The sequence below is a fragment of the Candoia aspera genome, chromosome 2 (genome assembly GCF_035149785.1).
Source record: "Candoia aspera isolate rCanAsp1 chromosome 2, rCanAsp1.hap2, whole genome shotgun sequence".
Taxonomy (NCBI): domain Eukaryota; kingdom Metazoa; phylum Chordata; class Lepidosauria; order Squamata; family Boidae; genus Candoia; species Candoia aspera.
In genome coordinates, this window is record NC_086154.1 from 147,972,858 (window position 1) to 147,998,762 (window position 25,905).

Here is a 25,905-nt window from a genome sequence, read left to right on the forward strand (position 1 = left end):
GGGCGAATGGGGCTGGACGACCTCTCACCTATCAAGTCTTGATGGCCTGTCACTCTGTGGAACTCGTGGGGCACACCCGGGGAGTGTGGGGGTGGAGCGCTGTTTGGCGCGAGACTATTTAATTCAACTTTTGGCGCACTTCCCTCACTCTCAGCTTTTTACTGGTGTGCATTCCATTCTAAATAAAAGCCAGAGCTTAAACTTGATTTAGAGTCTGAGTCTTTTATTTGGTCTTAGGCATTCCTTACAGTTAATGGCTCCTATTCACCTAGTTAATAGCATGATTTTTTAAAAAACGGTGTCTTTTTTCATTAGTCATCACTAGACCAGCTTGACTGCCCTGATCCAGAAGACAGAGTAGCCGCCTTGGTGGGAGTCCAGCTAGGGTAAACGGTCTTATCTGCAAAATAGGAATAACAAAGTGGCTGGGACAATAAAAGTGCTAAGAACTCCTGCTACTTTTCCTAGAAATTAGAGACTGGGGAGACCATGAAAACATACTTGAAGCATCACATATTTTTTGCAATGCCACAATACTGGGTGGGGTAGCTAACACTCCAAATCAGAGACTCTCAATTGTGGATTGGGACCCCCAGGAGTTGGGGGTGGGGTGTCACATTAAAAAAAAAAGCCCTGCTCAGGCTTGCAGAGTTAAATGGGAGCACTATTAAAATTTAATCTGGGCTTTGTTCCCCACATTGTCTGTGCAAGTTGGCTGTGGGCTTTCCCAAAAATGCAGGATGATGTTCTGACAACGCTCCTGTTTTGCCTGTGGAGGCAGGAGCACTGGAAGAATTCATTCTGGGCTTTATTTTCCCTTCATAACCCCCTGAGGGTGGTTTGAGAAACCTTGTGATAGATAGATTTACCTGTAATTAACATATAGGTGGTATTTATATTTCTTGCCCAACCCTAATACCCATGTCAGTATAAGCTGTTCAGAGTTGGGAATGACTGAACTGGTGTATACAGATAGACCTTGCTTAACAACTGCCCTGTTTAGCGACTGTTCAAACTTTACGACCAGCCCTTGCAATTATGACCATCGTAGCATCCCCACAGTCACATGATTGCCATTTGGGCACTTCACAACTGGCGCCCATTTACAACGGTTGCAGCATCCCATGGTCAGATGATTAACATTTGTGCACTTCACAACTGGCTTCTGACAAGCAGAGCCAATGGAGAAGCTGGCAGTAAAGTTGCAAGCTGCAGTCACATATCTTGCTTAACGACCCATGGTGACTTGTTTAACGACCGAATGGGAAGTGATGTCGTAAGTCCATCGCCGTCACATGATGCTTCGTTTGGCGACAGAGTTGCCAGTCCCAATTGTGGTCGCTAAGCGAGACTACCTGTAAACCCTACTAAATAAATAAATAAATAACCTCATTAATACAGGAGGGTATTCTATATTTTATTGGATATTTGGTATTCAATAAAATGATAAATTCAAATTTATCATTTTAAGAGGTTACAGTTCTTCAAAGATTTAGCTTTGCTATTCTGATAAAGTGCCATCAAGTCAATGTTGACTCTTAGTGACTACACAGATAGATGTTCTCCTTTGGGTCTTCCAGTGGTGCACCCATTGCTGCTGTAACTGAGTCCATCCCCCTTGCTGCTGGTCATCCATCTTTCCCAGCATCAGAGCCTTCTCCAGAGAGCTAGCTCTTTGCATAATATGTCTGAAATGGGATGATATGAAATGAGCCTGGTCATTTGTGTTTTGAGTGAGAATTCTGGGTTGATTTCTTCAATGATCCATTTGTTTGTTTTCTTGCTCTCCACAGTATTCTCAGGAGTTTTTTCCAATGCCATTCACTGCTCTAGAAGGTAGAAAAAAATCACCATGATCATTAATAGGCTAGCTGAAATAATAATAATAATAATAATAATAATAATAATAATAATAATAAACTTAACAATTGTTAAGAATGACAAAAAGTCTGGATAGTGGACATTGCAATACCTGGAGATAGCAGAATAGAAGGAAAAGAACTGGAGAAAGTCACAAAATATAAAGACCTGCAAATAGAAGTAGAACAAGAGTGGCAAAAGAAAGCAAAGGTAGCACCAATCGTAATAGGCGGCTTGGGTGCAATTCCAAAACATCTGGAGCACCACTTGAACACCATCAGCATTGAAAAATCACCATCAGTCAATTGCAAAAGGCAGCTTTACTTGGAACATCCTGCGACAATACCTTTAACACCATCAAACAACATCTGCCTATCCTAGGTCCTTGGGAAGGACTCAATAGGTGGATAAAAATGCCAAATCGAGTATAAACATCTGGCTGACTGTGTGACCAACTATAATAATAGAAGTTAATGTACATGAAAGGTCTTCATTTAGAAAGAAACTGAAATGTATGGGTACAGAATAACAGTATCTTGGATTCTATAACTATAGCTAATTACAACTGAGTAAGAGTCACTGGTATGATATGGCTTGCAAATTTTAGGCTGCATCAGTAGAAATATACAGTACACATCAGGGAAGTAATATCCAGTAGTTGGGTCCAACCTTAAGTAACATGTCAAGTTCTGAGAAGGAACCAAAGAAACTGAAAAACAGGTATAAAAGTCAGCAACCAAGATGATCTGGGGGCTGGGAACAAGTCTTTTGAGGAGAGGTTATTGGGGCATGTTTTCAGCCTTCAGAAGAGAAGGTACTTATTTATTATTAGATTTATGTCCCACCTTTATTTTGTACAACTGAAGGCAACATACTAATGCTCCCTCCTACTTTCCCTGCAACAATAACCCTGCAAGGTGGGTTGGGCTAAGAGACAGTGACTGCATCAAGGTCACCACCAGCTTTTATCTCTAAGGAAGGACTAGAACGTCTCCCAGTTTCTAGTCCAGTACCTTAACCACTCACCAAGTTGAGGTGTGATATGATGGGGTACCACAAAAAGAAAAGTCAAGGCTGTCCTCTACCACTCCAGTGCAGAACATGGAATAATTATCAATGTTGGGAAGAACTTCGTAATGGTGTCAACAATTAATGTGAACCCAATTAGTGACAAAGCTTTCTTTTGTTAGATGCCTTCAAGAGGGTAGGGGCAGCTATCTGTTGGAGATGCTTTAATCTGGATTCTGCTTTGAGTGGGGATTGGACTCAGTCACCTAAATGGCCCCTTCCAACTCCAGCAGCATTGGTGGAAAGGTGGTGGTGGTCAAAAAAGGCAAGATAGCAGCTACATCTGCAAGATCAAAGCCTTGCTGTAATGGTTGCCTAATCCCAAATACTCAGTCTCACAAGCCCGGGCTTAAAGATAACTGATTTATTAAAGGAATAGTATGCAAATACAGAGAAAGCTGAGAATGAGCAATAGCGCGCCAAATACAAACTTAAAAAGCCTTGCCTTCAATCCAGTCCCGCCCCAAGCACCCGTCAGTACGCACCCCCTCCCAGGTGCTAGGAACCGTTACACACGCCTGGGAAAGTAACCTTGAACAGGATTGCAAACCCAAACATACATTCCAAAGATCCAAAACAAAGGAGAGCGCAGGAATGGAAAAACCCCGAACGAGCCAAGCGAGTATACACGGAAAATGACTTGACATGTGAAACGTTACAATATTAACAGAACATTGAAAGGGGAAACATTACATATTGCCCCCCCCAAAAACAATGCTAAGGAGCGGGCTTGTCAGGGTAGGCAGAGTGAAAACGTGCAACCAGACGAGGCGAGTGCACATCGGGAGCAGTAACCCATTCAGGATGAGGGAAATGTTTCCAGCGAACGAGGTACTGCAAAGTGGAACGCTGGCGACAGGAGTCCAGGATCTCCGAAACCTCGAAGTGTTGCTGGTTATCAATCATGAGAGGAGGTGGTGGAACCGGTTGGGGATGCCAGCGGTCCGACGGCAGGTAGGGCTTGAGCAAACTGCAATGGAAAACAGGATGTAAACGTTTGAGGTTATGGGGCAAATCGAGGTTAAAAGTAACAGGGTTAATTTGTGCCACAATAGAAAAAGGACCCACAAATTTAGGGCCAAGTTTCTTTGAAGGTTGTGGTGACTTGATGAATTTGGTGGACAAATAGACTTTATCCCCTACAGCGAAAGTAGGTGCAGGGGAGCGTTTAGCATCAGCATGCCGTTTGTAAGTGGTTTGGGCATGGAGCAGAGCTTGCTGAATGTTTAGCCACAAGTCCTTGAGAGAGTCAGCCCAGTCAGTGAGAGAGGCTGGTAGGGGCTGCGGGTGTGGGAGTTCAGGGATAGGAACAAACTCCCGCCCGAAGACAGCCTTAAAGGGAACTTGGCCAGTGCTCTGATGTACGGCATTGTTATAAGCGACTTCAGCAAAAGGGAGTAAATCAACCCAGTTGTCCTGTTGGTAATTGACAAAAGCTCGCAGATATTGCTCAAGAGTAGAATTAACGGCCTCCGTAGATCCGTCCATCTCTGGATGCCACACGGTGGAGAGGGCTTGCTTGGTGCCCAGCAGTTTTAAAAACGCCCGCCAAAATTGTGACGTAAATTGTGTGCCTCTGTCACTCACCAAACGGGCGGGGATACCGTGAAGGCGGTACATGTGAACGAGGAAGAGGCGTGCCAGCTGTTGCGCGGTGGGGATAGAGGCGCATGGGATGAAATGGGCTTGTTTTGAAAAAAAATCTTTGACCACCCAAATGACGGTTTTTCGTTGACTGGGGGGTAGGTCAACGATAAAGTCCATGGAGATGTCCTGCCACGGGACGGATGGGGTGGCAACTGGTTGAAGGAGACCTTGAGGCTTGCCTGTCTTGCGCTTTGTAGCTGCACAAACAGGGCATGCCGTGACATAGGCTTTAAGGTCTTTTAGCAACGTTGGCCACCAGAATTGCCGCCGAACTAGGTGGAGTGTTTTTAGATATCCGAAATGCCCAGCCAACTTGTCATCATGGCAGCGCTGAAGGATTGCTTTTCACAAAGCATCAGGCACATAGAGACGATCATTGCGCCAGGCAAAACCGTCAGTGAAAGTTACAGTGTGTAGATTTGTTTGTAACCAAGTATCATTTTTAAGGTGGAGCAGCAACTGTTGTTGCAAATCCGATGGAATTGGCAAGCGCAGTGAGCGGCTGGGAGGCGGGGCGGCTGGAGGCTGCGTTTGATGCGCTCGCGCTTGACTGCGCATCACCGCTGCCAAACTCAATTGTTTTTCAGTCCAGACCGTACCTTGGACTGTTGGCCCTGGGCCAGCATCTTGGGGTCTGCGGGAGAGCGCATCGGCTAAAAAGTTTTTCTTGCCTGGTATGAATTTAAGGGTGAAGTCAAAACAGCTGAAAAACTCAGCCCAGCGAAGTTGTTTGGGGCTGAGTTTACGACTGGTGCTTAGTGCCTCCAGGTTCTTATGGTCAGTCCAGACTTCAAAAGGGTTTGAAGCCCCCTCTAATAAGTGGCGCCAAGTCTCTAAAGCAGTTTTTACAGCAAAAGCCTCTTTTTCCCAAACATGCCACCGTCTCTCTGTTTCGGTGAATTTGCGAGAGAGGTAAGCACAGGGTTTTAAGGTGCCTGACTGGTCTGACTGAAGTAGTAGTGCTCCAACGGAGAAATCGGAAGCATCCACTTGTACTACGAAAGGTTTGGTAGGGTCTGGATGCTGCAAAATTGGTTCGGTAGTGAAGATTTGTTTGAGCGCTTCGAATGCCTGTTGAGTGGTCGGAGTCCATTTAAGGAGCGCTCCTGGGTTTTTTGAATGCCACGTATCCCCCTGCGCTTTAGTTTTCAACAGTTCAGTAAGGGGGAGGGCGATTTCAGCAAAATTTTGGGCAAATGCCCGATAGAAATTGGCGAATCCAAGGAAACTTTGTAATTGTCTCCTGGTACGTGGAGGCTCCTATGCTACAATAGCTTCCACTTTGGCAGGGTCCATCTCGATGCCCTTAGCGGAAATTCTATATCCCAGATAATCAATTTGTGATTGATGGAAGGCACATTTGGACAGTTTAGCATACAACTCTGCTTTTCTCAATTTAGCAAGCACCTGACGCACCAAGTGAATATGTTCTGACATGGTTTCAGTATAAATCAATACATCATCCAAATACACCAGTACTCCCTTAAACAGGTGGTCATGCAAGACCTCATTGATAAGTTGCATAAAAACCCCAGGTGCCCCCGACAAACCAAAGGGTAAGACCTTGTATTGAAAAGCCCCGAGAGGACAGTTAAACGCTGTTTTCCACTCGTCCCCTTCCCTTATGCGAATGCGAAAATAGGCTTCTCTCAAATCCAATTTTGAGAAGATTTTGCCTCTGGCCAGATGTGATAACATATCTTTGATCAGGGGCAAAGGATATTTATTTATTATTGAGACTGCATTGAGCCCGCGAAAATCGGTACAGAGCCTCAATGAGCCATCCTTTTTTGGTCTAAAGAGGACAGGAGCCCCCACCGGGGAGTTAGCAGGCTCAATGAAACCCCTAGCCAGGTTTTTGTCAATGAACTCCCTTAGCGTAGCCAGCTCTTTGGGAGACATGGGGTAAATCTTTGGGTGAGGTAACTTTACATTAGGTAAGAACTCAATGGCACAGTCTGTTTTTCGGTGAGGTGGCAAGCGATCTGCTTCCTTCTCCCCAAACACATCAGCCAGATCTTGGTATTGGCTGGGCAACCCTTCTAGTGGTGAAAGAGTTTGTACTGTAGTGCTAGCCACCCGACCTCCCTCCATGTCCTCTAACATGTCCTTTTCAGGTACTTTATAAAATCCATCAGCAAACGTTACAGTTCTATGCAGCCAGTTGATAAAAGGGTTTTGTTGCACGAACCAAGGCATTCCTAAAATAACCAAAGGCCCCCCCACTGGAGCTATGACAAAAGGCAATTTCTCCCAATGGGTACCTATCTGTAAAGCCACCAGTCCTGTAGAGTGTGTGACTGCCTTCCCCCCCGCCATGGTCCCATCCAATTGCGTGAAGATCATGGGCCATGGCAGAGGGAACGTGGGCAGTTCTAGGGCAGCTACGACATCAGGATGCATCAGCGAATGAGAACAACCCGAGTCCAGCATGGCCCAGATTTCGACAGTCTTAGTTCTAGAGCCCAATTTTACTTTGACAGTCATTGTAGGGAAGTTCCCACTCACCGAATCGTGGTCGCGCCCGGTTTCCTCCACCTGTCCAAGGGCGCCCTTCAGGACAGGTGGAAGGCGTTTCCCGCCGGTTTGTCAAATTGTAATTCCTCGTCCTCATCCCCGAATGGGAGGTCGGGAGGGTCGAGCTCAGCACAGGCAGCCTTCATCTTGCGCGGCAGGGAGGGCGATTTTCCCGGCGCTTTCCCGGGCCGCTCTTCTGGTCGGCGCCTCGGGCACGAAGTAGCGCAATGCCCCTCTTTTCCACATCTTAAACACTGCCCTCTCGCCAATCGCCGTTCCCTTTCTTCTTCCCAGGTTTTCGGCTTAGGGCGACTCGAAAATCCAGCGGCACGAGCCCCCTTCGCGGCTCGGGTCTGTCTCATCTCCTTACTCTGGGCATACATTTGTAGGGCGCTTTCCGCACTGCCTGCCAACTGTATCCAGCCGTATAACATTTTGGGATCATCCCTGCCCAAAGCCCAACGGAAGATTTCCGTCTCCAGTCCTTGCTTGAACATCTCCACCAAAGTTGACTGGGACCAGTCTTCCACCTTCCCCGCCAGGGCTTTAAATTCTAAAGCGTAGTCTGCGACAGAGAGGGTCCCTTGGTAGAGTTTTCTTAGGGCGTTCTTTGCTCTCTCCTGGGCTAATGGGTCTTCAAAGTGCTGTTTCAGCGCCCACAGAAACTCATCAAAGTCCTCTAACTCGGTGGCCTCAGCTTGGCACAGTGTTACGTACCAGTCAGCTGCCCTCCCCTTCAGCTTATTGGCAATGAAATTAATCTTGCCTTGTTCAGAGCAGAAATTCCGACCCCAATCTTCCATATAATGTCTAGCATTGGTAATGAAGAAGGAAAGTGTGGTAGGGTCCCCATCAAACTTTACCCCAAAAGGTGGGAAGGTTCTTACCGGCTCCACCGGCTGTGGTGGCTCCGCAAACAACAGCGTGCGTCGAGCCACCAGTGGTGGCCGATCTCGGGACGCCCTTGACTCCCTTCCCCCCACGGGCCGGGGAGCTCAAGTCTTGCTTCTTCCCCTGAATGACAGGGAACTCCGTCGGGGGGGAAACAGCTGAGAGGGTTCCTCTTCCCAGTCTTCCTGTAGGGACCCCGAGCTTTTAGTGGCATCTTTGATGAGGGTCACTATCATTTCCATCTTGTCCTCTATGGCTTTCATGCGGGCAGGGGTGACCGGCTCTTCTAAGGGTCTGTTGGTTACCACCACCCTCGGTGATAAGGGGATTTCGGGTTCCCAGGAAGGCTGTGGAGATCCCCTCCCCTGTGCTGCTCCCACCTCGGGCTGGGGTTGGAGTACACCCCCTGTGGCACCCTACACCGCTAACAATAGCTCATCCAGTTGAGCATCTCGCCTCTCCCGACGTGCTGCCCTTTGCGCTCTCGAAGTTGGAGCTACCAGAGTCTTCGTCGAGTCTGGCTCTTCTTCGCTCCCCTCACTCTCGCGAAGCGGAGGTTCGATCATTGCTAGCGCTCCTCTCTACCCAACTTTGGATGGGGCTAGCGGAAAGTACTTAAATGATTCTCAGCTTTATGTAATGGTTGCCTAATCCCAAATACTCAGTCTCACAAGCCTGGGCTTAAAGATAACTGATTTATTAAAGGAATAGTATGCAAATACAGAGAAAGCTGAGAATGAGCAATAGCGCGCCAAATACAAACTTAAAAAGCCTTGCCTTCAATCCAGTCCCGCCCCAAGCACCAGTCCGTACGCACCCCCTCCCAGGTGCTAGAACCGTTACACACGCCTGGGAAAGTAACCTTGAACAGGATTGCAAACCCAAACATACATTCCAAAGATCCAAAACAAAGGAGAGCGCAGGAATGGAAAAACCCCGAACGAGCCAAGCGAATATACACGGAAAATGACTTGACATGTGAAACGTTACAATGTTAACAGAACACTGAAAGGGGAAACATGACACTTGCTCCTTTTTAACAGATGTGCATGTATGACCCATGGGCACAACCCATGTAAACAGAGGCAGGGCTTTGATTGCAGCTGCCATCTTGACTATTATTATTATTATTTTGTTGTAAAACTTACATCGCACATTGTATCATTTCAATACCATGGCATTTATACAATGTTGCCGATCTTGACTTTTTTGACTACCCCTCAGACAATCCTATCCAATTCTATGATTCTATGAAATAAATCAAACTCCAATTCTGATCTGGGAGAAGATAGAAGATTAGAAGATAAGCTGATTGCCTTTGTCATTGTTCACTGCAGTTTGATCTTCTCACCTATTCTCTCAGCCTCCCGCCCAATTCACAGGTCTGCCTTATTTTTAAAACATGTGAGACCTGCCTCAAGTTCAGCTATCACAGCCTAGGTCCATTCTTGTCACCTCCCCTCCCTCCAGCACAGGACATAGCAGTCTGCGCTAGTTCACACCAACACCTTTCCAAATGCCAGCCTTTTACCCCCACTGGATCTTCAGGAGTAAAATACTTCACTTCTGTACTGCTTGCAGATGCTTTGAAGGTGAGGGAAAGGAATGACATGGAGTCTCCATTCCCTGAAAAAAGGTACAACTTTCTAAGTATTGCAACATGGTAGGAAAGGCTCAGCCAATGTCTGAGGAGGAGTCTTGTGGCTCTGTACAAACCAACCCATTTATACAGCCCACGTTTCCACTGGTTCTTGTCCACTTCATCTGAGTTTTGTCCATTAACCCTTATGCTATAATAAAAGTGATGAAAAGAGCAGTTGGGCTCAATTATTTTAGCTTCTTGTTCTGTACGTCAAAAACTCAAGAGAGGCCGGGGATCTAATCATAGAAGCCATAGCCCCTCATTCTGTGTAGAGAGGGTGGTTATAGTAAACAGTGTTCCCATAGAAGAGTATTTGTAGCTGAGGGTTGAACTGTGGGGTCCTTGGTGCCCTCTGAGCTTGGTTGTTTGCTTGAAGACTTTTCATTACCCAACCAGGTATCATCATCAGTGCCACTGAGTGCTTGCTCCCTGTTTCTATACAGTAACTTGCCCTGCAGCAAACGGATGCTCAGTGGCTTCATTCCCACTTCTAGTCCTAACATTCCTATGTAAGAGCTTCCCCCGACGGTTTCCAAAATCAGAGCTTGAGTACAGTACATATTCAAAGCAGCCCAAGGGTGCGTGTGCACGCCAATGATTAGGCGGCCAGGCAGAACCGCTTGGGAGGCTGTTGTTAGAAGTATTGCATAGGTTCGCAATTAAACCCTAAATCATAATCGAGCCTGAGTGGAGGAAGAGCGACACACACCGGGAAAAACAAAGAAAAGGAATGCCAATGGAAAAGCCCGCCCGGTTCCACCTCCTTGAGCCGTTTTCTCCCCCTGCCCCAATGACAAATGGTCTCGCCTAATCTCCTCCTCCTCCACAAACGGACCGCTCTCCAGCGGCCCCGCCCAATCGTTCGCGCCCGCGCGGAATGGTCTTGACCAGTTTCTCCGAGGGCGGCGAATGGTTTCCCCAGCAGAGGGGGAGTGGCGCCGAGGTGACAGCATCAGGCGGCGCCCTGGGAGAGACTGGGCACGGGAAGTGGGAAGGTCGTGGCAGGCGAGCCGTAGCGCCAGGTGAGTTGGAGGCGCGATCCGGCGATCTGTTGAGGGAATGCGGGAAGAACGGGGGGGGGGGGGCGTGGCGGTCCTCCCGCCCCTGCCAAGCCCTTGCATCCCTCACACCCCCGTTTTGCTGCCGATCCGACCCCCGTGCAAGGTCCTGGTTGCCTTTGGCTCCAGCTAGCTCGCCTTGGGCAGGTCGCTCCAGCCCGTAGTAGTGAGCCGCCGTCTCTTCAATCGGAGAGGGGTCCTTTGAAGTCGACCCTTCAGGGGCGGGAAAGTGGCTCCTCAAATGCAGTTTTGGAGGGTGGTGGATGAGGATAGTCCTTGTCACCTTGGTAACGCGGATAGGCGAGGGGAAGTTTTGAAATGTGGCGTCGCCGCACCCGTTTCTAGCGGGGAGACGTTCATTCTTTGTCATGTCTTCTGCTAACAAGATCTGGAGATCAGAAGGGTCAAAAGAGGTGCTTGTGGGCATAGGGGGTGTGTCTCGAAAGAGTCTGTGTTTTCCCACCTCAGATTCTGCTTCTGCCAGTACTCCTAGGTCGGTTTACTTCGAAGTAAATCCCACTAAGATCAACCGGCTTGACTCTCAGGTAAGCCTGTAGAATTGCAGCCTGGCTTTACTGTTGATTGTAGAAAGACCCTGTCAAAAAGAAGCTAATGGCTCCATTGCACAATAGCAATGCTGTTAGTGAGGAAAATGCTTTCAGAGAAAGAACAAGTGTAGAGCTGTTGCCAGTGAGAGAAAGACTGTCCTTTGGTAGTGATCATAGTCAGATGTTTGGGTGGAAACATGGCAGTTTCTATCCTTGCTATTTTAAGCACATTTGAGCCTCTTTCCTGCTGTTGTCACATTTGTGTGAAAGACAGAAATGTAACTCTAATTTTTTTTACTTTTGGGATTTATAAAACAATTTATCTTTCATCTTCAAAATCCTATTTGTTTCCTCAAGTGTAGATTTGGGGAACAGTTTGCAGTTTAACTAATAGGCTTAAGCTTATCAGAGGAGTTTGTGTATTGCTGGGTTCACCAATCGTAATTTTGTTAATGACAGTGTATTGAATAAATCACACTTGCTTTGATTCACAGATAACAATAAGCCATAGACAATGGTTTACATACCACAGTGGCTGGAGTCATACAATATGCTAAGCCTAAACTGAGTGAATTGTGTTATGGCTTAGCACAAAGGGTGAATCCACCTATTATTAATTTATTTATTACATTTATATCCCACTGCAATCAAATAAAACTCTTGACAGTTTATAAGACATATATAGAAAATACCTGAAATATCTCCAGTGAAACTAAATATAAATATCTAGAATCAATTAAATCAAACAAACAAACAAAACCCCAAATATGACAGGCAAAATATAAACTTCCATGTTAAATCACACATCAGTGGCTAGGTCTAAAATGTGAATACTCTGCAAAAGAGCCCAGGTTTTTGTTTGTTTGTGTTTTTACATTTTTTAAAATTAAATTAGGGAGGAGTCAGTGTAATTTCCGCTGCAAGGCTGTTCCTGAGAGTCAGCTCTGCTATTGAAAAGCAGCACCATCTAGCTTCAGGAGCCTTTTTTCCTGGAAGTGGGGAATTACTTCTCCCAAGATGGCATTATTGGTCAGGACATTTCCAGCTGGAGTAGGTAGTCCTGGACATAACTACATACCAACTGATAAGAGCTTTATAGGTGAAGAACAGCACTTTAAATTGCACCCCCCAGCCTATCAGAAGCCTATACAGGGCCAAAAGTACAAATGTAATAATGCTATGATTCTATGACTTCTTGTTTAATCTATTAACTTTTCAGCATCCATTTTTCCCCTCTATGTGGTATCTATCTAATGACTCCTCTAAAATTATTTCCTTTATTACTTCACCTGAGCTCCTGATGACTACATAAACACATCCACCAGTGTGGAACTGGTTTGCCATTTCCTTCTGAGATTTTTCTCCCTTGCTTGTCTGTTTAGACCTGGTATTTCCTGGTGGTCTCTCGTATTAACTAGGTCAGACCCTCCTTAGTGCTTTGAGATCAGCCAAAATTCATTGGGTACTGCCACCTGTCAGACTAATTCTTTGGCAAATGAAATTTTCGTGTGGGTTCCATAATGATAGTAACATTGAGAAGTGGAAGTTCTTTCATGTGGCTGGGGAGAAGTCACTCAGTGACAGCTAAGATTTTCCCCATACAGGCAACTGCTTTCTTGGTGGTAGCTTATTTCCAAGAACAAGGTATTTAGATGTAGGGTGATTTTAGAATTGAATGCTCTAGCATCTGTTTCAGTTATGGAACTTCCTGTAATGCGTGTTTTCGTTCTCTTCCAGTATCTCTTGCCCTGACAATGGCTTCTAATTTGGAAAATGCCTCAGTATTGGATCCCTTATCTGTGCCTGCTTTGGAGATTCAGGCTCCGTCGGTAAAGTAACCTATTGTTGCAGTGGAGATGGGAAGGCAGTAGTTTGTTGGGAGTGTGGTTGGGTGAGCAAGGCAGCTATCCTTTCTGTCCCATGGAAGAGGGGAGAGCCTTGCTACTTCTGTTGCAGGGATGTGTATCAAGGCAATGTCCTCTTGGCTTCCCCAGAAAAAAGCTAACAGAAAGGGGGGGCTTCCAGAGGCCAAGCGGAAAGGACGGGCAAAAAGGTTGAACAAAGATGCCGAGGATCTGCTCTTGGGCCTGCAGCGACTGGTAGGTAGATCCAATTCCCAAGCTCTGGGCTGAAAAAGCAGCTGTGGATTCTTCACTGGCTCTTGGGGGAGAACTGGAAGTTGCAAGCCTTCTTGCAGTGATGGTAGCAGTGAGGTCATCACGAGTGGTACTTTTAAACAGTTCAGGATCTGTTTTGTGAGAGAGATGAAAGCACCACTTAAACTTTGTTAAGAGAGTATTAGGGTATGGCCTTGGAGGGGAGGATTAGGATCAGAAGAGATGTTTTTCCTGCATACGCCACTGTTCTGTGTGGTTCTTTCTTAAACAGGATCTCACTTCAGAATGTGCTGCTCCCGTAGGAACTGGACTGATCTGGGATGAGCGGATGACAGAATTTTGCTGCCCATGGGATGAAAGGTATCTAGGGTGAAAGGTTGGGGTTTTGAGCCTTAAGTGTAACACCTGAGATGTATTATTTTTAGGCCATTTAACTTACAGGATTTTTTCCCCAAGATTACGGTCTCTTAATCTCAGTTTTGTGTACTCTTAATCATAAATTGAGACTTTCTCTGCCTGTCTGTTTTAATTGCTACTCTGTTATGGTAAATCATTCATTAAATAATCTTTACTCTTTTTCACCCAATGAAAAATAGTTTTTCAAGAATAATGGGTATTTCAAATTGTAAGTCACTCTGAGTCCTTGGGGTGGGGTAGATGAAAATCTCAACAGCATCTACTCCAGAGATTAAAAATAGAACGAGATGCTTGAATGACAAACAATATTTCACAAGGGATCTTCTTGAACTTCAGCTGGCTGCTTTAAAACAACTATTAGCAGACAAATTAATGAAGGATTAGTAGCTCTTAACCAGGAACTACAGAGAATGGCCCTGTTCAGAAACAGTGGGCTTTAGAATACCAAATGCTGAAAGGTTAGATGAAATGAGAAGGATTTTACGTTTCTATCTTGCTTCAGAATTTCCTCTGGGCAGGTGGCAAGCCAGTTTTGGAAACCAGGCACTGAGCTTTTGCCTACTTCATCAGGACTCAGTTTAACAGAGCTCTCTCAATACAGTTAGGATGGAAGCGACCATAACTCTGATTTGCTGATGATTTTTACAAATTTGTCTAAGGCACAAATACATATTTTTTCTAAAGTAGTACCTCATTTCAATAATCATGGATTTGGGTCTTTCGTTTTGTTTTTGATTAATGGTTGTAATTGCTCAGGATGTTTTTAAATAAAATAAAATGCATTGGCTATGTGAATAAAGCTGTCTTGGTTAGTGATGAAGGGTCACGTAATCTCCATACTTTATGCAGACTAGGTAGAGCCACGCACCTGATGCCTTCCAGAAGTTTTGGACTTCCTGTCCCATTTGCCTGAGCCAGCATGGCCAATGGATCCAGAGTCCAAAATCAGAATATCAAGTTGCCTCCCTTGGTCTAGGTTTATCTGAACCTGGTGTATCATATCTAAACCTTACCAAATGGCATAACCAGTCACAGACCAAATATTGTCCTAGTTTCAACCACTGCCTCCAGCCCTTGTAGTTTCTCTGTACTGTACATTTAGTCCTAGTTGTTCTGTTCTGTTCTTTCAGAAATCCTAATAGAACACTTGGTACATGTAGACATGCCTAAAAACTCACTCTGCAAGGTGAGCCTCACTTCCTTCTATCTTTGCCTCTCAAGTCACAATCATACTTCCTTACAACTTCTACCAAGTTACTGCAGGTAACCCATGCTGCACATGCCAAAATAAAAATGTATTGTGCAATGGCCAGTATCTTGTGAGATCCCCAAATCTCACCCAAAGCCTTGTAAGAATTTGATGTTTTCACAAAATTCTTGGAAGATATCCAGTGGGAAAACCAACATTTCATGAGATTTAGCCATCTTAAAACATTTTAAGTGAAGTAATTTTAATTTTATTTGAGGGGTGGGGGCTTTGCACATGTACTGTGGTGGTGTCTTGCTGATCCTTGACTGACTTGGTGGTTTACAAAAGTTTTCAGTAGTGATATAGTGGTAGCCATGAAGGAAGTGGTTGGGAACAACTGCTTTAGCTGCCATAATATGTACCAAGAGTCCTCTACGGTAGAGGAGTATGGAGATAGCCTTGAAGAGGTATGTGACAGCCATTATGAAAGCATCATCTTAGCCTGGAAAGACAGGAGTAGGTGAGGAAAAAAATCCAGATTGCCCCACCCTGACTGTCTTTAGTATAAGAGGGAAGGAGAGAGAAACTCAGGCTTTCAAGGTTCTGTTGTAATACCCTGTAGCAACAAAGTAAAGTTTCAGTAATTCTATGGCATCTATCTCCTGACCAGGCCTATCTCAAAAGGCTGACACCAACATGGTGTTTGCAGAGGCTCTTGTTACTGAGTGGAGCCATATCTTATTTCATTTGCTTTGAAAAGAAAAACAGTAACAACAGTGAAAGTGGTTGCAGAGGATGGAATTCCTCCCTCAAGGATCTTTTTGTAGAGGGAGGATTCCCTCCATTTAGAGTATTGAGATACTTTCTGTAGTCACTGGAATGGGGGTGGGGCTTCTCTTCACAAAACCAATCTCTCACTTATTGTTGTCTCGCTGAACCATAATACTAATTTTCTGGTTGGCTCAGATGTCTGTTTATGTAAGAACTGCTATGCTCAAACCCCAAACAAAGAAACGTCACTCATGTTCTTGGCAGAAGTGAAAAGCTTTAATTCAGGATAGAATGCACAGTTCAAAGGAAAAACTGCAACTGCTTGAATTTGGCACACGATTTCTAATTAACACACTCCTTTCTCAGTGATCTCACGTTCCCCCTCCCACATCTGGCTAAAATGGTCAGCTCAACCTTGGTTCCCATGGTTCTGCTCCTGCTGGAATCCAGCCCCTCCCGCTCCTCAGTCCAAACAGTCTTGACACGCGTCCAGCCATCCTGCTCTGCCTGGTACTGACAGGAACCAGCAATCAAATGCACTGAGTTCACTTGATTGGTCGATCCTGGCAGTTTAGATACCAAAAGGTGCCTACAAACATCCAAAGTTGATGATCTTTGCCATGTGTGCTTATTTGAAGTATCTGTGAAGGCAATGGAGCTTTCCTCTAAGTAGATAGTCATAGGATATAGATAGGAGATAGATTTCTCAAGATCAGAGAGTTGGATTAGATTGGTTAATGAGTCCTTTGAACTACTGCAAACGGATTGTAGATTTCCCCTCTCCACCCCAATATTCTGTCCTGGAAACACTGTTGTATACCTGACCAAAACACTGTACAGGTAGTCCTTGGCTTATGTCCGTTCTTTGAGTGACCATTGAAAGTTATGGTGGCACTGAAAACATGGACATATGACTGGTCCTCAAAGTTCTGGCCATCATAGCACCCTGCGGTCATGTGACTGCGATCCGGGTGCTCGGGTGCCTGGCTTGTGATTATGACATCTCAGGGAGTCGCAGTCATGTGGTTGCCGTTTGAGACCTTCTCTGCTGGCTTCCAGCAAGCAAAGTTAATGGGAAAGCTGGCAGGGAAGGTTGCAAGTTGCTCCAGTAAGTTGCTCCCACTTTTTCTCCCACCCACAGCCCACCCCCGCTGAATCAGCTGAAAACAGTATTAAATTCTGAACTGAATATGTTTCATAATTCCAAAACCACTGATTTTTTTTTCCTGGCAGAGGGAGGAAGAGTAACCTTGGTTTGGATGTGGGTAAATATATAATTCTGTTCTTATTTCCCTTTGTGCTGCCTGTAACTCTGTGGTGTGTGTGTTTATTCCACCCACTTGGCTCACTTTTCCGTGTAATCTCAACATAATTCCCTGGATATGTTGACCATGATTCTTTTATTTCTTCCTTGATTCCTCATTGGATTCTTCATCTCCAGTTTTAAATAATAGCCCTTGACCCTTGACCCTTGCTCGTTGTTAAGTTTTCATCTTAAAATAATATCTTTCTTTGTTGAATGCAGTCATTCTTAAACTCTGAGAAAGAAATGCCATTGAGTAATGTTGACTTTAGTCCTAATGCCTGTTACCTGAAAGGGAGCCCCATTGACCACAAGCAAATTCACTTCATATTAAATTTGCATTGGATTGTGGATCTTACCCACTTTCATCTAGAACAGGATTAGATACTTAGGTAGACTCAGCATCTAACATTCCTGTCCTGATTTCTGTATGGATCCTTACCCATATTGCCATTTCTAAATTAACAGAGTATTAGAGGGAACATGTGAGGCAGAAGAGACTCAGTCTAGACTGGCAACAAGCGGATCAGTCAGTCAGTCAGTCAGTCAGTCAATCTCAATTATTTGTAGGCTGCCTACTAGAATGATTCTTGGTGACTTACAACCAGTTACATTAAGAACATCCATAAAATCTATGTAGATTGATGTAACGGTCTGTGGGAATACCCTTGAGAGCCAGGAGGAGGAAGAGCCGCAGCCAGGGCAATGGTCAGATAAGAGACATCTTAGCCCACATAGGGAATGGGAACGTGGAGGGGCCCTCCCTACTTCCCTGGAAAGTAAAGGTGAGGGGGGAAAGATGTGCTTTCAGCCTTGCGAGATTCTGTTACTGTAACCTTACAATAAAGGTACTGTTAGTACTCATGGTATTGGTTTCTTGTCTAGACTACCTGAAAGGGCTGACATATAAAACATTAAAATCTTAAAACATCTATTGCTATCTTCCATTAAAAGCCAGTTTCCGAATGCCTGCAGAAGAGGATGGTTTCCTCCTGTTTCCTGAGGGCTAGTTTGATCTCAGGGGTAAGCTGTGCAAAAGTGGGGGGCTGCCACTGAAAATGCCATTCCTAGGTCCCCGCTTGCTGGATCTTTCTAGGAGCTAGAGAACATCCTCTCCTAGCCATGTTGTGTAGAGTGGGTAGATTCTACTTAGAGAAGAGGCGATAAAGGCATTAGAGAAGCATGGGGGTTAACCCTGCAAAAGTTATGGCTGTTCCATTCTGATAATCCTTGCGTCATTTTGCAGAATCAACAAAACAAAGGGACTGTATTAATGATTTTCTTTTAATGCACTACGTCAGGCTGAAGGTAGGAAGAATAGTTTTATTTTCTCCATTGCAAGTGTGAATAGGCCCCAAGCATCAGCAATGAAAAGAGCTTCCCTGCTTCTAGAAAAGGACTGTCTTCACTGGAATAGGGAAAGGAGTGAATAACGTTCCAAAAGCAGCTACTTTTCTATATATAGGTGTTCTAAAGTTGTGAGATCACTCCATCAGCAATTCTGTATTTGCAATAACAGTTGACTCCTCATTTCCAGTCTATAGTAGCAATAAATCACTCTTTCTCTCTCCTCATAACATCAGTGAATTTGTGATCTACCTTACATGTCCTGTAACAGCCCTTCTTCAAACTGTTGTCCTCCAGATGTGCTGGACAACTTCCATCATTTCCCAGACAGCTATCACCTGATGGTGAGGGGGATGATGAGAGTTGAAGTCCAAAACATTTTAGAGCATCAGCTTAGGAAGGAGTTCCGACAAGGCCTAGAAATAGTTCCAAAAAGTCTGTTTAGGGGCATACAGGAGAGGGCTCATCCTTATGTTCCTAATTTCAGCACAGAGATGCTTATCTTAGTCAACTGTGGAGATGGCTAACATTTGTCTTTAAATGTTCTGATTTTAAAGTAGTGTTTTTCTTTCTCTCTTGGCACAAATGTTACCATACAAGCATTTTGCATTGCCTCATTGTCCATGTTGGTGGTGATGTGGTCAGAGGTTGAGAGCTACCCAGCACGCCTCTTCTCCTCATTTAACTGGGATCTCCCCTCCGACTAATCATTTTGGCTGATCTACAGCAGATATTAGATACCTGGCTTCTGCAGAAGCATCTTCCTGCTTCATGCTTGACCATTGCTTCATGAAGCACCAACACAGGTCTAGCGTTCTTCTGGAAGAGAGTCAGACTCTTTTTTTAAAACATGTTTTTAGTGGTCTTTTGAAAGACTGGTAAACCTGTGTTTAAAAAACAGGGCTAATGTGTTCTGCATGCAAGGTTGATTTTAACCAGAGAAGATTGCTTGGCTGCCAGCTGTGTGTCTGGTTCTGATCCATATGTGTTCATTATAGGCTTCTCATTGCTTCTGCTGACAAAAACTTTTCTGTGACCATACTTCCTACTGCTTTTATCACTTTGGAAAGGAGATGCCAGTTACCTACTCCAGTGACATTTTGTGACCTTGTGAGATACTCCTCGGTGCTGCAGTCTGCAATTACTTGCTGCCAGAGTTGCCAGAACTTAACTGATTTGAGACATTTGGGAAGTGGCATAAAATTAAAAAGAATTCTGTCAGTTTCTCTTTTTAGGTGCAGGGGAGGCAGAAGGACATGCTTCCATATGCCTCTTCCAGCTCCTCCACCATGTCTATGACCTCTCACTCAAGCTATGTCTGAACATAGATCTACTGGTTTTCTGGAAGATTGATAAAAATACATTCAAAAAACAGGCTGGCTGACAGGTTCGTGGGAAGAAGAATGGGCCTGGGATGAAGTAGGAGAGAGCTCACTTAAGGTGCTTGTGAGTCCCCTCCCTCCCACTTCACTTCACATCCTTCTTTTGCTTCATCGGGCTACTTTTGGGCACATGTTAAGACCAGCAGGCCCATATTCAGGAAGAGCCTGAGTGACAGGTTATTGAGATGAGGCATGTCCACGTCAGGCATCTGGCACTTGGGCAGCATGAAAGGTGGTTAAAAGCCTCTGCCCCAGGCCAAGGCCCACATTCACCCAGGCCCGCCACACCACATATTAAGAAGACTGGTGGTGTTTTTTTCCACCAGCTGGTGGTGCTGAGTGAGAGGAAACAAAGCTGGGGGATCCATCAATCACTGCCCTTAAATTGTCCTGCAGTAAAACTCTTTAAGGCAGGACTGCTCACCTTCTTGTTGCTGAGGCAGATTAGAGCTTGGCACTTGGTACAGCCCAAATTATGCTGGCACACTTTTCTGTCGCCTCAAGGATTGGAGGGATGCACGTTGAGGTTGCCACAGTGAACAGCCCATAGAGGATTGCTGGCTAAACACTGAGGTTGCTTGCAGCCCTAGCAGATATAGCAGGAGTTATTCCCATTGCACTCAGTGGGGCTTTTTTTGAGTAAAGATCCAGTTTTGCTCAGTGATTGTTTTTAGCAATATAATTCCTCCTGACTTCATGCCTACTTCCAAAATGTTATTTCCATGGAGGGCTTAAAAAAACCCACCACCGCCAATATGTGAAGAGTCTGTGTCAGTGTTGCTTGCGATTGCTTAGCTAATGTCTCTGCTTCACAGCACTTACACAGTGCGCACACAACTTCTATTGACTCAAAGGCCACAGCAGATTTTGCATGGTGTCTGGAGGGCTACGGTCCAGAAGTGAGCCTGGCTATAATGGTTGCCTAACCTAACAAAACCAGGCTCACCAGTAGACTCTAGGAAATCTGGTTTATTGAAGGATTAGTATGCAAGTACAGAGAAAGCTGAGAATGAGCAAAAGCACGCCAAATACCAATTAAGAACCCTCGGCTCAAAACGTAAGACCTCCCCCCACCCAGCCGTTCTAACCCCCCCCCCCCCCAGGTGCCAGCAACTGTCTTCACCATCCCTGGGAAAGCAACCTTGAACATTTGAGAAAACCCAAACACATTCCATTCCCTCAGCCCAGAGATAACGGTGCAGGGTATGGAAGCCTCCCTTCCCTGCAAATCAAACACGCAATTAACAACTGACACGTGAAGTGTCACAAATCAAATACGGGAGTAGCAAATGACATGTGAAGTGTTACGATGTACCAGGCACATTGAAACAGTGAACGTGACACTGGCTAGGTCAGTTTTAGGAGGGAGTTTTTTCAGAAGTTTTAAGGAATAAAATGTCTTATGCTTGACAAGAGCTCTGAAATTCTACAGAGCAGTTTCTCCCAATATGCTGCCCTTCCGAATTGTCAGGATTATACTGCTAGAATTGTTCAGCATTGCCTCCGGGGGGGCTGCCTGGGAACTCTGAGCTGTCTTGTCCTTCTGCCTCCGAAGGACACCTTGTTGGAGTCAGTGCTGGGTGAGCTGCAAATGGACCCGATTCTACTGTTTGACTAAACTGCCTTTTCAGGGTGAGCTTCCTTTAGCTGGAACCAACGTTTATGGGAACTCAGAATTCTGTCTTCAGCTTTTTTGAGGAAGAGAAGGATGAAAAGAGCAGGGCTAGCTTCTCAGCTAGGCATCCGGAAGGTCTTGTCTGTAGAAGTCATAGAGAAATATATACATGCTCCTCTTGGCCTCAGGATGTTCCCAAAACAGGACCTCTTCACCATAAGGTCTGGGAGCTCACATGCTTTTCAGTGTAGAAAATACAGCCTTGTCATATGTCTGTGTGAACTGTCAGATTCTCTGTAAATTGCCGTCTCCTGCACAATCTCAGTTATGCAGATTCGAAGGCCTTTGCTCTCCCAAACATTCCCAGATTAGTTCCTGAGTGTGGCCTCTGCTCCCTAGCACTAACTCTTATAGCCCTGCTGTCTCCCTCCCACTTTATTTCCTACTGTCCTCATCCTTGAATCCTGCTCCACCTGTTATGATGATGCCTATTACAATGGCTTAAATGCCCCCTGCCATTCTTCCACTGCAGCCATAGTTCACGCCTCCCTGTCCTCCCATCTTGCTTGTTTTACTGCATTCCTGAATTGTCAGAATAAAGGACTGGGTTCTAGAGAAAGATGGCCAGCCCACCCTTGTTTCTTTCTTCTCCAAACCATCCCAGCTCCATTACTGGCCTCCTAGTTAATGAGCTGTTGCTCTGTCCCTACATGTCCCCTTTGTTGTCTTTTTCCTAGCTTCCCAGAGTGCCCAGAGCGGCTGGTGACCATTCGGGACAGACTACTTCAATACGAACTGCTGGAGCGTTGCGTCCCAGTGATGGTAAGAGAGAGAGGAGAGGAGACCAAGCAAGAATTTGTGGACAGGTCCCAGGTAGATTTCAGTGGTTCGAGTAGGAGGAGGCCACCTGTGCCTCTGTGTGGCCACCCAACTTCTTTTTGCAGCCCCTTGAGCTCCACTTCTTTCTCTGCTTTGAGGTGGGAAACACAAAAGCACTCAGATCCACTTAGCAGAAGTTTTATTCTTTTTTAAGATAGATAAATGCATTTTAAATAAATAAATACCAAAATCGAGTGAAACCTTAGCCTGACCCTCCAAGAAAACAGAAAATGCCATGATCTGGCAGTGGCTGCCCCCATTTGAATCATCAGCCCACCTACTATGGTCTCCTCAAACCATTAAGGGCTGCCCCAGCCATGAAAAAGTTGCCCACCCCAGATTGGAGAATCAAAATAATTTTGGGGAGAGCTGAGTTGGACATCTGTGACATGTCCTGAGTTCCTTGGAGGAAGCATGGAATGAACGTGTAATAAGCAATCAGTAGAAAATGAAATATTTTTATTCTTATCTCTCCTTGCAGGGCCGAGAAATTTCTGAAGAAGAGATCCTCTTGGCTCACAGGTGAAAGCAAATCTTGGGGCAGAGCCAGGCATGAAGTTGAGGGGTGGCGAGGCAGAGACTGAGCTGCAGCTGAACATGTGTGTATCTCTTTTTTAACAGTCAGGAGTACTTGACACTCATGAAATCGACTGAAACAATGAGTGAGACTGAGTTAAGGTCTCTGGCAGATACCTTTGATTCTGTTTACCTGCATCCAGTGAGTATCTTCAGAGCTACGTTTAAAGGCAGAAGTTTCCACCCTTTGTAACTAAAATACTTGGTGCAGAGTTGACAGTTAGACTGTACCTTTGTGAACTTCTGGTGATCTTTTTGAACTGAAGGCAGCAGCACTGAATTTGGGAATGTCACTCATTCTAATGCTGTTAGACATATGCTTGTCTAATGTCCATGGGGCAAAACTTGGCACAAGAGGATGGGTATAATTTATACTGTATAAATGGCTTTGCATAGAACCATGTCTAAAAGCTGTTGAAACAATGTGTTGCGGACAGGTTCTGGCATCTTTTTGTGGAGGATCCTTGGAGAAGTGTGGACATGTGGGATGAAATTCTCCAGAAACAAGGCATCCCAGTTTTGAGGAAGGGAGGTGTAGGTGTGGGAACAAGGGAGAATAGAAATGATATTGTAAGGTCTTCCATGTCTTGTATTTTTTCTCCATTTCTGATCCCTGTAAATAAAGTTCCCAATTCTTGAGTATCAGAATTTTTCCTCTAACAATATTTGAAAAAGGAAAAAAAAGTGTGTTTAAAACCCATTTCTGGAATCATAAAAAAGTTTAGTAGATAGAACAAATTATTCAGATCCTATAATTTTCTCTACAGCTGATTTCTACATTTTTTATTCAAATAATATAACTTGCTATTGGATTCAGGGCTCTTTGGCTTTTTTTTTCTTCGCACCTCCAGGTGATCACACCTATACATGTCTTGTTCTGTTTTGCTTTTTCTGAGGGGTCAGGGCTAAGAACCAAGCAATTTGCTGGGACCCCAGAGTTCCATCTGTTCTTCTGCAGCAGGAGAAACCCTGGTGTTCTAGTAGGGTTTGCTAACCTGATTTTCAATTCCTACCAAAGAATTCTTACCGCTGTGCCTGCCTTGCTGCTGGTTCTGTCTTGCAACTGGTGGAGAAAGTACGGTCTGGGGAACTCCGTAATGGGCTGGCCGTGGTCAGGTAAGGTGCAGATAGACAATATTTCCACTTTTGCTTGACTCAGAATACCATTGCAAGCAAGCATGGTTGGTCAGTTTGCTCTGATAGGCCCTTTGACAGGTATGGGAAGGGGCATATTCTCACAGTGGGTTGTGTACAGTACAAGCCCAGAGGCATAACTTATATTTGTTACCTTTTTATTTTCTTGCCCACTAGCCAGTGGAGAAGAGGTTCCCCTTATCCACAAAACAGCCTTTTTGATCTGCTACCCTCCAGATGTGTTAGACTTAACTCTCAGGATCTAGTTGGCCATACTGGCTAGGGATTCTGAGAGTTGGTTCGCATCCAGAGGGCCTCAGACGGGGGAAGGTTGCATTAAAAAGCAATGGGGTAAAACTACAGGAAAGCAGATGCAGGAGAGAAATTAGGACAATCTCCCAGGTGGATCACACAGTAAAGACAGGATTGTCAATGTCTTGACTGTGTGTATATGCATGTGCTTGTTTGTGGAGGATGGGAATGATGGTCCATCCAATCCAGAAAGAAAATAAGTGGTGGAATTCACCCAGATGAAGCCTCTTAGAATTAACAACCCAAAGTACTGTGTTGCTGTCTTCCCCACTTAATGAAAAGGTGGGAGAATGTGAGAAAAAAGCTGATTGAATCAGAAATATGCTATGTCTTGATCTCTATAAAATTCTGCTTATGAGAACATTTTCACTTGCACAGTAAAAACCTTATATGGAAGTAGCCAGAGTGACTCCTCACTCCTTTTGAACTTTGTGTCTTTGAAGACACATGGGAGTGGTGGCTCAAGCATGCTTCCTTTAGCATTTATAGCAGAAGGTGCAAAATGCAATTGATAATTTGCACTGTAGAAGCATTAACATTTAGGCACTCTGGCTTCTTTTTTCCTTGATGGCTGACCTATGATTTTCTAGTTCTAGAGTGAGCCACTGTGTCTTTTGGATTTTAGGCCCCCTGGACACCATGCTCACCGCCACAAGATGGATGGCTACTGCATGTTCAACAACATAGGCATTGCAGCACATTATGCCCGACAGAAATTGGGGGTGGAGCGGTGAGTAGCTCTGGAGGGGGGAGGTAACAGCTAAGGCTGGTTGCTGAACAGTTTGCCACAAGCGTGATTCGATGTTCTCTGAGCTTCAGCTCCTCTGCGTTAGGTGGACAGTGGATTAGCCAAGGTGCTGAATAAATGCAAAGTGTTAGATATTTGTACAGCTGGTCCTAGTCATTCCACACACTCCAACTTTTGAAGCAAGTTTCTCAGTACCCAGTTACAATCCATTTTGGTTTTTCATTGAACATTTACTAAATAAAAGTTACTTTTAAACATTTACTAAACAAATGTTACTAAACAAATGTTACTAAATAAATCTTACTAAAGCCGCCCAGTCATTGTGCACGAGATGGGCGGCAGAGAAATTTAATATAAATAAACAAACAAACAAACAACCATTTCTGTTGCTGTCCCTAGAGGTTAGAGCAGTGGCCTTCAAACCTGCATCAGTGGTCATGGCAATGCCTTTATAAGGAATTCTGGGAATAGTAGTTTAGTGAGGAAGCGGAGAAGTCTTCTAGCCCCCCTTAGGATTACAGTTCCCATGACTCCTGGAAGGGATGCTGTTAACAGTGAGGATTGATGCCAGTTTTTTCAGATGCTGCCTTTTATGAGTTCCCTTTTTCATTCATTACATTTGTGTTTATTTCTCTTCCAGGGTGCTTATTGTTGACTGGGATGTGCATCATGGGCAAGGCCTTCAGTACCTCTTTGAGGAGAATCCCAGGTGTCTAATCAAGGGATGAGCTTTGTTTAGTTGGAGAACTTGGGAAATTCTATAGTGGATGAGGAGAGTTGGCAAAAGCAGGGCAAATTAGTTTGGGGTTAAATATAGGCTGCAGCCAGACTGGGTTCAGATGGCTGGGGCTTGGCTAGTGGCTTTGTTTCTCTTCACTGCTGAA

At 44.9% G+C, this 25,905-nt stretch overlaps 1 protein-coding gene across 4 annotated transcripts in view; it reads left to right on the forward strand.

The window, feature by feature from the left end:
- Nucleotides 1-10,561: 10,561 nt before the first annotated feature.
- The window catches only part of HDAC6 (histone deacetylase 6), a 44,015-nt gene continuing 28,671 nt past the window's right edge, over nt 10,562-25,905 (forward strand). Inside the window, exons 1-11 of one of the 4 annotated variants that reach the window (XM_063294136.1) lie at nt 10,605-10,651; nt 11,070-11,228; nt 12,969-13,060; nt 13,226-13,330; nt 13,620-13,708; nt 22,110-22,194; nt 22,733-22,773; nt 22,873-22,969; nt 23,846-23,943; nt 24,899-25,003; nt 25,662-25,730. In XM_063294136.1, the coding sequence (XP_063150206.1) occupies nt 12,986-13,060; nt 13,226-13,330; nt 13,620-13,708; nt 22,110-22,194; nt 22,733-22,773; nt 22,873-22,969; nt 23,846-23,943; nt 24,899-25,003; nt 25,662-25,730 (764 nt within the window). In that variant the 5' untranslated portion in view covers nt 10,605-10,651; nt 11,070-11,228; nt 12,969-12,985. Of the gene's footprint in view, nt 10,652-10,783; nt 11,229-12,964; nt 13,061-13,187; nt 13,331-13,619; nt 13,709-22,109; nt 22,195-22,732; nt 22,774-22,872; nt 22,970-23,845; nt 23,944-24,898; nt 25,004-25,661; nt 25,731-25,905 lie in introns of those variants that run through there. The other 3 variants (XM_063294137.1, XM_063294139.1, XM_063294138.1) reach the window with 3 other exon arrangements.